We start from the raw sequence: 15,449 nt of genomic DNA, 5'->3' as shown, positions 1-15,449 counted from the left end.
GAAACGACATTTAGAAGAGAAATTTTTAAATATGTACTCTTAAATGTCTTTATATACTTAAAATGTGAAATATTAAGAAACGTTGCGTTCTTTACACCGACTTCTGTTGATTCGATATGTTGCTTCATTACTTTTTATGATATACAACAAACTGTGAATAACGTTGTCCATTACATAAAATGGAAGTCATACCATACGTAGGTAATAGCAGCATGATTTATTGAATCTTTAATGACTATCTTGTAATACTTATTTCATATTTGTTACATAGTAATATAATATTGTAATTCTATTTATTTTATTTAGACTTTTCAGAATAATATTACAGTAATTCTACTTTTGCAACGTTCCAAATATCTTTAAGTATTCATATTTCTGTGCATGCACCTAAGTGCATCGCGGAGATGATTATGCAAATAACTATTTCTGTTTTTTTTATCAACTTAAAGTTTTTATAATTATATTTAAAAATTTTTAAGTAAATTCGATGACTTCACATTATAGCGTGATAACTTAGCTATTAATTACAATAGGCTGTCATACATATATGTATGTACACCATATATATATATATATATGATATCATGAGTATATAGTCATTGTTATTAAATTAAATATTAGTTATCAGTAAGTCGGTAAATCTGTTTATATAGCCACATGCAACACCATGTAAGTAAAATGTTACAAATTTTCAAAAATTAACACAACATTAATTTTGTGTAATTTTTAGCATTGTAAACGTGTATGTTTTAAAACATTTTATCGTGTAATTAAATTAAGTGTAAAATCGTTATTCGTACATGAACATGCGGTCAACATAAATTATGTATGTATATTGATTAAGTGAGTGCGGACACCCAAAATCAAGGATATCCCAAACTCGTGTCCGGGTGCTCAGAAATGCTACGGGAACCCGAGTTCTGAAACTTCTGAAATTTATGAATGTAGAAATAATTGCAACACTTTTCTTTTTGTAAATAAAACAAAAAAAGGAACCTCTTATAATAAATCAATTACTCCTTCCTCGGTTGTAACTGTAACGACGAGCCTTGTACTTCAATATTCTAGAATACGTGTACGTATAATATCCAGAAATAGTTTCAATCGAAATAACCTCTTTCGTCCATCACTGGAATCATTTTCTGTGCTAGTTTCACGGCTTCCGGATTTTTGAAAACGTTCAACCTAGTTTCCCCGGCAAATTTATGAAGTATTTTGGTAAAGTGTTCCGCGTCTTCTTTATTAGCCATCATTCGTAAATAGAGTATCAATCCAGAGAAAACAGCGTATATTCTCCTTTTGTGTATTGCTTCTTTTAATTGTTGCATCGTTAATGGCTTCCTTCTGCAACCAATATTTGCCATAGTTTCGTTCAAGGTGTTCAAATAAACCTCCAGAAAATAATCGTCATTATCGTATTTCACAGTATACTCGGGGCAAATATTGAGAAAATACAACAAATCGATAACTGGAGAGGTGTAAACAGCCATCTGATAATCAACCTGAAAAATACTGTATATTGTAAATCACGAAAGTATAACATTAGTATTTAGTACTTTATTATTGAATGTAAAAGAATATATGTATATTTTCTTCGAGCAACTTTCGTAAAAAGTTTGAAATACTGTATTAAATTCAATTTAGCAATTACAAGATCCGTTCGGTACAAATATAGGAGGAACTGTATACACTAAAAGAACAAGGTTTATATGAAACATGATAAGAATATAATTTAACATATTTCGCTGTACAATGCAAAAATAATATTTTTGATATACCTCGTGAAATATCCAATTTCCGAATATCTTAACATTTACCTTTTATACGCGAAATAAAATGAAGAAGAAAACAATATTATTGCGACTTTACAAATATCGTAAGGACAAGTACATTGTTACACTTATGGAAAATTTAATGTCATAGAATGTATTTCTCTTAGCACTTGTTTCTATCATCAACTGTAAAAAAAATACTATCCAGTCGAGTTGTATGATTCATCCTATATATGTGTGTGTCAAGTAGGGCATGCATTTATACGAACTTACATTATTGCTTATAAGTAATAAATTTATCCCTGAAATGCATCCCACATTTCGCGGGCCTGTGTATACATAGCAGGAGGTAATTCTACGTGTAAAAATAAATCAAAAAAGAAAAGAAAAAAGAATGCATTTTTTCTTTCAAGGCTTCGTTTCTGAAAAAATCAACCATGAAGTTTCGTCAAGTACGCGCGTACTTAAGTGAACCAAATTTGATCGAACTTGTTAATATTACCACGTGTAACTAGTTTCTGAATTTAGTATTCGTGAAACTACCGAGATAGCACGTTATAAACTTCATCGTCGATTTCGTCAAGAACTTTATTCTTTCTTCGATTTATATTTCCACGTGGAATAATTTTCTGCTCTGTTGTACCACGATTTTCGGTATATCCTTTATATCGAAGATATGCATTACCATAAGAAGATCAACAGGTTGGCCTTTTTCGTTTTCTTTGAACATCAAATTATTCACCCAACAATCTCCATGATTTAATACACAGAATTCGTTCGAATCATACTCGTACACTCCACAGCATCGTGCTCCAACCGTTTCTGCCAGTTTAATTAACTTGGGTGCCGCGCTGATGCACTTTTCATCCGACCACTGTTGTATTGCTTCACCTATCCGTTGAAGGCTCACTTCCATCAGTCGACAGAAAGCAGCTGGACATTTAGTTGATACAATGCCACCATCTCTGAACGATTCAATGAATCCTGGATTCTATAAAATTCGTTCGATTTAATGTTATTGCGATGACTTCGGTAAGTTTTAAAATTAAAATAGAATATCATGCGAATATCTTTACGAGTAGTTAAAAAACAACAATGTAAGTACATTAAATAAGGAGTAGTAATAAAATTACACTACAGCGACTTTAATGCATTATTTAATGTTAATCGAAAGGATTGCCATGGACTTAAAAATGAAGAAAATTTGAATACAAAAATTAAAAACAAGCATTTGGTTTAAAGATCATTTATACTAGTCCGTATCCTATGTTATATAATAATTGAAAAATAACACAAAGTTATGATCACTGAATAATATCAAACTATTATTTTCAAGTCAATATTTATTATAAAAATCACTCCTTACTTTTATGAAGTAATCTAAAATTAATATTTGAAAAATGAGCATAACAATGTCTATTAGATTTTTAACGATATCATTGCACTATTAAAACAATTAAATCAGTAATTTTGTTTTGTATAAAATTTTCGAACAATTTTCCGTAATTTGATTGTAATTAAAAATTATATTTTCGTTCAAATGATAATACAATATCTTACGTTTACCTTTTCATAAATTGCGACTGATCCCGCGTGAAATTTAGCAAGTAGTTCCATAACTAGGCGGCAGTGTTCAAAGGGTAATCCTTTCCGGCGACATTTCATACCAAACTTTCGTATTAGTAAATTCTCCATAATAAGAATTGGAGGATTATCGCAACCATACCATAGTTGCGGTCCTATTGGACGACCAATGATTTCCTTTATTTTTGGTAGAACATCACGCACAACTATTAACTCAGTTAAAAAGAGATCCTGCTGGCGAAGAATGGCCCGAGAACATTCGTTCGACGGTTCGACTTTAATAATCAAACTCGCAGAATGATTTAATTGCGACTTCTCATTTTTGGAAGTTATTGTATATTTCACAGTAGCTTCGAAAAGATCGCTGAAAAAGTTTATTTCTGTTTCTGACAAACAATGATTTGTAATCTCCAATATTTTTACCGTACCATCTGGCACTTGGTGCTGAAGAGCTTTTTCAAATACGTCTTCGCCGATTCGCCAACCCTTTACTTCCATTTTCTAAAATCATACGTTGTACAGTGATTAATGGTTATTTACTGCTTGTTTCTTTTTAGAGGGAAGATTCAATAATTGAAAGGAAAGATTAATTGGTCAATCCATTAAAAATTTATCACGGACTCAATTACCGTCTTATTCTTTATCGTTAATTTATACAAACGGTAATGGAAAAAGTAAAAAAGAAAAGTTTCTGCTGCTAATCAATTACTGTACGAGATACGTACGTAAGAGAAAAGTTTATTTTGTATAGAAAGCTTTAAGCAAAATGTTTATCATTTTTTAGAGATTTTTAAAGTATCTTCTGCCACGAAATTTGCGCAATATAAAAACTGTTTATGATTTTTATATTGCAAAAATGCTTTTTAGTCTAGTAGAAACTGGACTCCAAAAGACTAGTACTTTGTAATCGAATCAAAAATAAATATCAATCCGGGAAAAGGCATGTTTTAAAAATAAAAATTCATTTTTATAGCCTCGTTTCATGTAAATAGACAAATACCGGATAACTTTCCGTATTTCTTAAAAAAATTCAAAAGCAGCAATACGATATTATAACTTAAAACGCCTTTAATTTTACGAGGACTGCATCATATTTCTATTTTAACAAAATCCCTAACATTGACCGCAAAAGATGGTCGATTTGGCGTAGAATGGCCATAATTTTTTTTATCATTCAAACTGTTTGCGCCAACTATTACAAAGCAATGTCTTTCACATCTTGTAAACAAACAATTCAACCTTAATCAACCCTATCAAAATTACGTACGATGTACGCTTTTGTTTTTTATTAATTGCATATAACGAAAATCATATGCTATAGTAAGAGTTAATGTTTCTTGTCTTTATTTTTGATATTGTATAAGATTTATATCACTGACATCGAAGTTGAATTAATTGTACATATCACACGTAAAAACTTATGCGTTAAATAAAATTACATTTCGCGCAGAACAGGAAAGAAAATAACGTAATATTTATTAGAACCTGTGTCCCATTAAAAATTACAAACAACGATAAAAACATTGTTATGACGGGCGCATGTGACCAGATAGATAAGAACGCGGACAGTGAGACGCGAAAACTCAGTCTCTTTAAGAACAAAATAAATAATGAGTGATTTATCTACCATTCGTATAGCACCCACAGAAATTCAATTTACTCGTGCAATTCTATTTCAAAACAAGTCTTGAATGGCACACGTTCAGATAATTCCTGATATAAAAAAGATATTTCAAAGAAAACTGTTTCACTCACCGTATATTAACTTAATACTGTTAAATGCTTCTAATGGCGTACAAACAAAAATTGTTTCAACCAGGACCGTGCCTAGCCTAGTTATTTTGACACGTTTTGTGTGTGTGTATACGAATGTGTTACATTATTGTCTTAAAAGAACTTTTACGTGAATTACGCGGACAGTAAGTTTAATTTTAATTACTTTCAAGGACGCTTGTCGATGCCCTTATAATATGATGGCCAAGGACACGTGCCCCTACTTTATCACAACCCTGATTCCACTTATGTGTTCTAAGAGGAGTGTTAGTCTCGAGAACGTAGCGATAAAGAGTAAGATCGAGCGATATTTCGCCTAGATATTTTACAGAAGTTGTACATCACGTAAATAACATCACACGGACATTGTACTGCTACTTTAAACAAAACTATGTTTACAAGTGTGATAACCAAGGAACACAAAAGTTCCAAACAATAGACAAAGCAAACTGTAATTAACTTTACTGCGATCTGAAAACTTCAAATGCATCTATCTCGAAACTTTATTTCTGCATGAATATATAAATACAAAAAAATTCGTAAATCTACGTACATCATATGCAAATACGCCTATAAACTTTTATACCTATAAGTTCGCTTTGTTAAAAAAATTTTAAACAAGTATTTACATAGATACTTGTTATAGCTACACTTATTTCAACCAAATTCTACATACCTAGACCCTCGAGACTATGAATAGCTTCTGAACGATGAGAACACCAGTTTAACGATTTTTAATCGTAAATTAATCGTGTAAAAAGAAACTTTTACGCACGTTTTCCTTATTGGTCTTCCAAAGAAATTCCACGTTCGCGCAACGTGAACACGTCGGATAGACTGTTCTGCAGGAACTGAACATGTACATGTCTCATAGTTCTCGCGGCAATGGTTTACATTTGTTCGAGTCACTCTTGCGATAATAAAGAAATCGTATTCATAGTAGGGATCCGATCTTGAATCGATTTTTCAAACGAACCAATTTTGAATTGATCTTTCATTGACCAATTTGATCGCAAATCGATTATTTCAACAAGAATCTCAATCCCTAATTCATAGAAATTGTATTTTCAGATAACTTGACAAGTAATAACAAAGTATGCATTACTTAATAAACGTGCAATTTGTTTTTTAAATCGCTGTAGTTTCTTCAAAACGAAAACATTGATGTTTCTAATAACTGAAATTTGCGATATTTTATTTTAATTTCAACAATGGCGTTATTTCGTTTCAAATCGAACAAGCGAACTATTTCGCTTAAATTTGAATACAGATACGACTTACTTAAATATAAATTAATATCCTTTTAGGAATCCATAAAGAGAAATTTATTTTCCGCATTTTGCCAATCATACAACAATAAATAGATCGATAAGAGCGTTTAACTTTTTAACATTTTACTTTAAATATAACGATCACGTAGTTTTAATTAATGAATATAAACACAGTTTGAGAATATATGTATAATTTATAAGAAAATATATATGTAGGTATAATTGACAAAATAAACTAAAAAGCAGTAAGTTCCCCATCCCTCAGTAACAATTCATCAGAATGAAAATTAATGGATTTATCCGACTTGATCATAAATATTAATATTACCTCGTAACGAGACAAGAGGAGTCGCTTGTAATTTAATTTCTACATGCAAAATAACAATTTCAATTCACTTAAATACTTTCGTCACAAGTAGTTCAGTAACTAATAAATTAATCATAAAATAGTGTTGAAACATTTGTCTAAGTCTCTGTGTAATTTTTCTGATATTAGGATGTTCTAGAAAATACTTTCAAAACCGTCCATTAAAATAAAAAACACATATGAGTACTCTGTGGAAACCATTGTTGCCATTTTGCCCCATTATTCGAAACAGAACTATAATTCACCGAGTGTATAACCCAGATTCTGGATCACTATTTTCGAGAAATGATGCACTTTTTGCGCGGGGAGATGACCCAACAATTATGACGACATCAAACGCAGATGAGCATAGTGTTTTGTTTCAAAGAATCAACTTAGTATTGCAGGAGAATGCAATTGCTTTCAGAACGATTACGAAAAGTAATGGATCATGGGGTTCGAAATTATATTTCCTTGTAGTTGTTCCTTGATAAATTAAGATTTCGAAGCACCTGGTATTTTTTAGGACACTCCAAAAGCACAGAGATCTACTCAATGATTTTCAATGTTAAGAACGATTAATTCTGAAAAACATTAGTTCCTCGAGGCAGAAGCTCCGGACTAAAGGAGAAACTACGACAAGGTCCAATCCGAGACAAGTTTCACAAATCATTCAAGGTCGTCAGATTTCCCGAGTCCTATGGCGGTTTGGAACCCATCGTATAACTTTTATAGGGGGCCACAAAGTGGCTACCGTACCCCTCATCTCGCCATCGCTTTACCTTTTTTTCTATCTTCGTTTTTGAAGCTTCCTTCCAAATTTTCGTGAACGTAAAAAGTTTTACAACACATGCGGTAAGCCAAGAGTCGTTTCGCCAGTCACCGCAGTTCGGCGGATAGAAAGTTTTTCGGAATACTCTAGGAAATTCAAGAACCTCCGTAAGGTTAATAAATCATCTTTGTCCTTTTTTTTTTTTTACTTTGTCTTTACCTTTACGGTTGCCCGTGCTTTGTTCGAGCAACCGCTATCCGGTTGTGATTTCGAATTGAAACTCGACTCCGATTTTACACCAAAAGAACTTCGCGTTTCCCTTTCTCCTTCTCTTTTTTTTGTGTAACGTTTAGGCGTTACGCTACAATAGCGTAATTGTATTAGAAACTATCGTAAATACGCAGAAATATCCACTCTCGTATGCCAGTCGTGCAATATCGTTTAAATGACCTCAACTGCTAGGCACAATCGCTTTATGAGGAACAAACGGTTTGAAGTGTGTTTTGAGTAATTTATAGAAATATAGCAATTTAGTAATCATCGAATGAATTGGCCTAGCGAAGCCATTGAGGGGTAAATCTACTCTATCTGGATCGTTGTCTCTTTTGTTTTCGCGCTCTATATACACGATTCCTTATTTTACACAAAGAACACTTACAGCAGACACGTCTCAAATATACAGTAAAGCTGATTGCTAGTGTTATAGTAATTCATAGTGTTACAGGCGTCACGTATACAATATATAGGTGAAAGTGATCAAAGTCAGACCCCCTAATTAATTTTTCTTATATAACTTTCTTTGTGTTATACAAGAGTGTATCAAGACGAGTTCGACCATGACCCATACTATGGCCTTCAGGGTCATACAAGGTCAAAAATGAAAGAAATATCCGAAATATTTTTCACCATTTTATTTATTCGTATTTCTAACCGATAAGACTACATTACAAGTTCAATGTGATTGGCATTTGTGTTATTAATGAATGCCAGAGTGTTAAGTTCTGTTATGACCGACACAAGACGAATTCAATCTTATCGTATCGTTATTCGATAGAGGAAAAGACTGATATCGCACGCATTTATTACGAGTGCAATCAGAATAAAGGAGAAACTAAAACGATGTGTCAAAATAACTATCCGGTAAGATTGGAATCAAACGAAAATCAATTTCTTCTACCAGCAAAACATTTCAAAGAGACATTTCAAAGATCCTTGTACAACAAGAGGAAACATTGTGGTGATAATTCTATTTCTGTTATATATCGAAGAAAATCCATGAAACTAAATAATAAATGACCGATTCTGCGAGTCTGTTAGATGTCTACACAAAAAGAAACACCATGCGCAAATTCCATAAAATTGCCTCGGAGAATTGTTTTCGTTCTGGTCCCGGTCGGTCACATTATGCGATATGGAGTCGAGCAGGTCCATATTATCCTGAATTTCCCTAAGTTTTACGAGCTACCGACCATTGGATAATCTAACCGAAAGATGATACCAAGGCGTGAAACTTTCTCCGATCGCTCGAGAAAGAAAACGCAAAAAGAGATATGCGTGTTGATGGGCATGGTGCGAGGTGGCGTACGATGGCGTAGCGTGCGCGCGTCGAAAGTACCCCCTGTGGGTCGGTGGCACCCCTACCTCGCGAGAGCCGTTTGTTCGGTTCGGTACGAGTTTACGACCCTGTTGGGCCACAAAATTTACGGTGCCCTCTTAAAAGCGATCCAAACACGTACCGGCCTATTCGAGGCATCGTTCGGGAGTACGGCGCACTTTGCCACGCGCTTTGCCTGTGAACTAGGATTCACGCTGCCAACCTTCAATCCGTCGATCCTACCCATCCCTTCTCCGCTACCTCTCTCATCCCTTGATATTCTTGCTCCTTTGTTACGTTTTTTAACCCTTTCGCTTCGCAAAATGGTCATCTTTCTCCGATCCGATTCATTTCACGGACGAAACAATTGCTTCGATTATAATTTTCCTAAACGTTACATCGAACTTTTTCCTTTTCGACCACTTTTAAATATTTATTTATTTTTGTACAAATTGTCGTCCATTTATTCATTTTTGTACAAGTTGTCGTGCAATTGTACTATTTTTGTACAATATCGAAAATAAATTAAAAACTGAATATCGTAATAATATCAAGTAAGAAATATAGATAGAATATCAAGTAAAGAGGAACAATTAAATTTAGTTTTATTTACAACCGATACAAAAATATATTTGCTTTTTATTTAAATTATAATATATTTTTTATTTAAATTATAATCAAGGTAATGAAAACAAACGATACATTCAATGTCGTACATTTGGGCTGTGAAGAATACAAGAGTGATTATTTAAACGTTCAAAGAAATAATAGACGAAGAAAAAAGAAATAATATAAGAATCAATGTGTCGATATAAGAATTGGAACAAATTATCTACCAAAAGATGTATGAAATTACACGATAAAAGAAGCAAAATAGATAAATAGAGAGTAATTAATCTTATTCGTTGCAGATGAAAGCGAGAGGAGTTTAAACTACATTTGTTTAACCTTGAGCACGGAATGGCCACAACTTCGAAGTCCAAAAGACGTCGCATTATTCAATCAGCTACCGTAATAGGAGACCTCTCATGTGCGTGCTCCTTGTGTGTAATCAAATTTATATAAAACATTGTTGGATGATCATGATCGATGCCAGAGCAGAGTGACATAAACTCGATTACATAAAATAAATGCACGAACACGCGAAAGGGAAGCCCCTTTGTATCTCTGTAGCCGAAGTGTCGCAGAAGAAGCCTTTCCAAGAAATCTTTGCATATGCATGGACCATCAGTGATACCATAGAAGATCCTTATCCCCTACATCGACCAGCGTAGTCCGTTTTCTCTTCTCTACGTCATAACACGTAAAGTTCGTAAGAAAATGAAACGTGTATCTACATACTGCAACGAACTAGAAGGAACAGCCCCTGAACGATGTTTACAACGTGAAAAAAACATTCGTTTTTTCTCTCGTGAAATGCGTTTCCACGTTAATAATGCTGTTGATCGTTACATTATGAGATACGAAACCATTGCCAAAAATTCTGATCGTTAAATCTGAATTCCGTCCAGAAACAATCTTTTCAAGTGTCTTCGGTATATCCTCTCCAAGTTCGTTCATTATACACTACTGTTGTCCTATTCGGAAGTAACAATCTGTATGCAACGAAACGAATTTATAGATACAATTCTCGTAACTCGTATATTCTTAAAAAGTATCCATGACGGTCTCAAAGTGTTTCTTTGAAACTATTTGTTAAGAAAGAGAGATAGTGTTTCAGGATTATGGAAGGGATTTTCAACCAACGAAAAACACCCGTAACATCCGGTAGGGAAGGCTCGTTCCAATAATCCTTCTTGCGAAACTTACCGAGTTACCACGAACATTCTGACCCAGTGAGTTTTGACCAAATGCGTATAGAATAAGATCCATTGGGTGTAAGAGACTTCGAGAAACAGAAATACGACCAACGACAATAAATTGGAAAGCGGAGGACTTTCACCCTAAAACCACTTGGCACAAACTGACCGACCCGATGGCCTGGGAAGAAACAAGACCGACACAGGTTTTATTGAATGTGCATTTCCTAGGGATAATGGTGGTCATCGTTGAAATATCGAGAATCGTAAAACGAAATCAGAAAGTCTCTTCTTTGCCGTGACAAACACCCATTGTTTCGTTAATTACGGTTACAAACAATCGTTATATCCAATAGGACATAGAAATATACTCGAAGAAATACTACAAACCGAGACTGGATCGCAACTCTATCCAAAGATGAATGAATTTGTTACGTTATATTCCTTGTACCTATCTATTTCTCTAGATCATCGTATTGCACATTAGATGCTTTTTAAAATAACATGTCGGATTTTGTCGATATTTACACATGTTGTGATCATTAGCGATATTTAAATGTATCTCGAAGGATTGAAAAATTTGTTTGAATCGTTAATTTTACAATAATTTGAAAAATAATAGACCCTTCTTTTCAATAAATTGTTTTTACGTGATTACAAAGAATACATAGAAGTGCCGAGTGAAAATGATTTTAGTTTAAGAACAACTTTCTTTAACCATTTTCGTCCAATTGTTTTGAACAAATGCAATTTTCTAATAACAGGGACGAATCAATGGATCTTACACAACCATAGACCTTTACTCTTCACAAATAATATTGTCACACTTATGAACAAGTATACGTCAATGTATATACAGGATGTCCCGCTTAATTTGAGCCCCTTAAAGGGACCACCTGGTATAAAGAAGTGTCAGGGGTGGAAGATGAGTGGAAAATAACTTTCTTCTTCAGGTTACGTTTTCCAAGATTTCAAGACCATATATATATTTTTTTATGGGATTACATATTTCTATCATGGCGATCTTTCGTTTTGGATCCTTAATGGTATAAAAATATGAAAAATAGACGATACGTAAACGTGCGGGTTGAATAGGACAAATCAATTATTTACTTACACAAAATAGTATAACATTTAATGATATAATAATTCAGTTCCAGGATACTCACTTTGCTATTTCTCTGTATTCATTTCATTTATTCGGATCGCACTCCTCGATAATGACTGACTTTTTCCCATTCCTCGATTACGAATCTTCCAAACATATATCTATTATTTCTTAAACAGGACATTGGCACCATGAACTACACATCACTATAGACAAGATACTCTCACTCATTGAAATCCATTCATACTCACACTCTTTCACCTTGATTTTATTTGATACACACTATTTTTTACATTTTTCAGCAAAGACGATCCGCTCAATGACTTTGTCATACAATCCGCTGTCATTCTTTCATTCGATACATGAATCACTCTCACAGAATAGTTACTCTCTAATAAAATGACATTTTTTATTTAAAAGTTTTGTTTTTGTTTTGAAATTCTCTCCGTTCGTGAGTTTCATTGTACACAGATTATCACACCACATTTCCTTATTTACATTCTCACATGTCCCTATCTCTTTTAACAAATCACGAGTTCACACTTCTTTTAATCCCCTTGATAATGCATTCAATTCACTTTCCATAGTGGATAAAGCGATTTTTTGCTTTCTACTCTTCCAATTAATGGGGCCTCCATTCCCATTGACAAGTATCCCGTTGAATGATTTTGCATCAATTGTACTATTCCATGAAGCATTCGTATCACATGTTATTTCCCTTTCTGAACTTGAGCTCCCATACTGAATTTCATAACTCACTGTTCTCTTCAAATAAAAACTGCGACAAACAACTCAGAGCAAATGATACATCTGGTCTTGTCGAGACGCTCAAATACATTAACTTTCTTAACAATTCTTGATATACTCTTACTTCACACGCAGGAATGCACTCCCAACGTCTGTCTCCAATTTTTTATTTATATCGATCGGTGAATTCACAATATTACACTAACTCATGCCACACTCTCTCAACAGATTTTTCACATAATCTTTTTCATTTACAAGCAATTGTTTCACATTTCTCTCCTTATCTCTTCTTTTTATTTTTTTTTTTTTATTACCGTATATTGTCACCTTGTTTCGACCCACAAAATCGACGTGTCACGGTTCTATATTGCATTTAGCTCTTCTCCCTTCAATTCCCAAATGAGACTTCCTGCAGGTTTTTCCTTCGACACATGATTCACATTTGTTCTCACATACACTGTTCATACCCATCGCTAGGTTTTCTCTCTTCGTTTGTCCCATTGTCTCTTCACTCGCGTATTCTAATCCATCGTGCCACGAATTTTTCTCACTCTTCACTGTCGCAGCTCTCTCCCTCTTACCTCCATCATCTTAACGTTATTTCTCCCAGCGCACACTATCGCTCCACGCTTGCCGAAATTAACGTTATATCCATGATTAATTATTTTCACGACTGACAGTAAATTGCAATTCAACTGGAACACGCACAATTGATTCTTCAATTTTACTCTCTCATCGCTAAACGTTCGCTTCGCAACCATGTCACCGATACCTCTCAAAGACAATGTTTCTCCATTCTTATTCTGTAAATAAACCTTCCTGTCGTCTTTAAAAAAATCATTACGTACATTCTCATCGTGAATCATTTCTCTTCGGTTCGTACCAATTTGCCGCGATATGATTAATTCCTTGGTAATTAAAGCATCTCTTACTTCGGTTACAATCAATCACCAAATGACTTTTATATGTATTCGTTATACGTACATCCTTAATTCGAACTCTTCTATTGTCTTTCCCACTTGTACACAATGGTTTCTTGGAGCTTCCGATCTGTTTACGCTACCATTAACGATTTTGCCCTTGGTTGAGTGATCTTGCCTTTAGTTCTTCTGATTCGACGGCCATATCTTGTTTAATTGTTTCTGTAATTTTATCTACACTCTTCACGTTGTTACGCTTTAACAATTATACTCTGTTCATCGTATTGATCATGATGATTCTCGCGGTATAATTGTTGTCATCCCATTCATCCCGTTTCGTCAATTTTTCTCATAGTTCGTGTTTCTTCTTCTGATTTTTTCATCGGTTTTACTCCGATAACCGTTCTCGACCACAGAATACTCTCTACTTTCTTCTTTTGCATAAAATAATTTGTACGTCGAGTGGTTCCACGCTTGTGATGCTCCATGAATCCGCCATTATTGTATTTTTATTTTCTAGAATCTTCCATAGCAACATCGGACCTCTGTTACCAATTTATGGGTAGAACAGGACGAATCACTTATTCACTTACAGAAAATCATACAATAGTTAACGATATAATAATTCAGTTCCAGAACAAACATTCAGCATCTTTCTTTTACTCTGTACTCCGACTCGCACTCCTCAATAACGACTGATTCTCTTCAATTCCTCTTCCAAACATATATGTATGTATTATTTTTTAGATAGGACTGCTGAATATAACATTTACATTATAAATTACATCAAATCACTATAGAACAAGGGACTCTCGCTCATGTAAACTCATTCATATTCAGACACACGAAACAAACATTCACAGAATAAACGGTTGTTACAAAAACCGCAATCGTTATACGAATTAAACCCTAATGGCGACAATGCCATGTAGCGATAAAAGTACATAACCTATTTGAACAAGAGTTAATGATCTTGAATCTCTGCAAAAGAAACCTTGAGAAAAGAATTGATACTTGTCAATCGTACCATTTATCCCTTTAAAGTGAATGTTTGTGTGTAAGTGGCTCATGAATAGTTACTCACTTGTCAATTTCAGAAAACTTCTGGGATTTCTTCTGCGTGTATATCCGTATCACTAGATGAACAGACTGTGCTTAAGAGATCAAGTACCGTAGACGCGCGAGAAGTTCACTCTCCAAACTGAAACGATAAGGGGGAAAGTAGAATTGTCATTCTCATCACTTGTGACGCAACAGTTACGCCGTATCGTTATTGGTTAATGCATTGGTTAGATCGCGCAGTTATAAAAGTCCACCGGGTGATGAGGAGCACAGAGAAAACTAAACACGATCAAATGAGATTCCAAACACATCTGAGTTGCATTCGTGAACTCTATTGTTGCATCTGAAATGCATCTTTGCTAATTTCATCCTTGCATCTGACTGAGACTTGTTTTGCATCTAAAAAGATGCGGCGACGACTACATTAGTCAACTACGAATGATTTCAGTGGGCATTTGAGAGGATATTGAAAAGGATGTAATAAAACTGACAAATTATTGTACAAATAATATAAAAATATAACTATTGGTAATTTAATGTAGAGATTTCTAAGTGTGATGATAAACGTGATTTATCATCTAGCAGACCCTGCCTTATATTAGATTGCAGTTAATCCGAATAGCCTGGACAAAAGTTGTATTTCTCTTTACATTTTTTTCTTGCCTTTGATCAGTCTACACGGAATCTTTTATTTCTATAGC

At 34.1% G+C, this 15,449-nt stretch overlaps 1 protein-coding gene across 5 annotated transcripts; it reads right to left on the bottom strand.

Moving 5' to 3' along the window:
- Positions 1-202: 202 nt before the first annotated feature.
- On the bottom strand, positions 203-14,924 carry LOC143150080 (uncharacterized). 5 transcript variants are annotated; one of them, XR_012992943.1, is made up of 5 exons: positions 14,771-14,923; positions 3,339-3,857; positions 2,458-2,763; positions 997-1,502; positions 203-929 (listed from the first exon to the last, which is right to left on the bottom strand). XR_012992943.1 is itself a non-coding variant. In XM_076318095.1 (5 exons), the coding sequence occupies exons 2-5, from the start codon at positions 3,852-3,854 to the stop codon at positions 1,101-1,103; spliced, it is 1,182 nt and encodes a 393-aa protein (XP_076174210.1). In that variant the 5' UTR covers positions 3,855-3,857; positions 14,771-14,924; the 3' UTR covers positions 203-1,100. The 5 variants fall into 5 exon arrangements, 4 of the variants coding, with proteins under 4 accessions (XP_076174210.1, XP_076174211.1, XP_076174208.1 ...); XM_076318095.1 differs by having other exon boundaries at positions 203-1,502; positions 3,339-3,742; positions 3,785-3,857; positions 14,771-14,924; XM_076318096.1 differs by having other exon boundaries at positions 203-1,502; positions 3,339-3,736; positions 3,785-3,857.
- Positions 14,925-15,449: the final 525 nt, after the last annotated feature.

This window comes from Ptiloglossa arizonensis, chromosome 8 (assembly GCF_051014685.1).
Source record: "Ptiloglossa arizonensis isolate GNS036 chromosome 8, iyPtiAriz1_principal, whole genome shotgun sequence".
Taxonomy (NCBI): domain Eukaryota; kingdom Metazoa; phylum Arthropoda; class Insecta; order Hymenoptera; family Colletidae; genus Ptiloglossa; species Ptiloglossa arizonensis.
The sequence above is the reverse complement of the archived record's forward strand: the minus strand, read 5'-3'. Positions and strand labels throughout refer to the sequence as shown.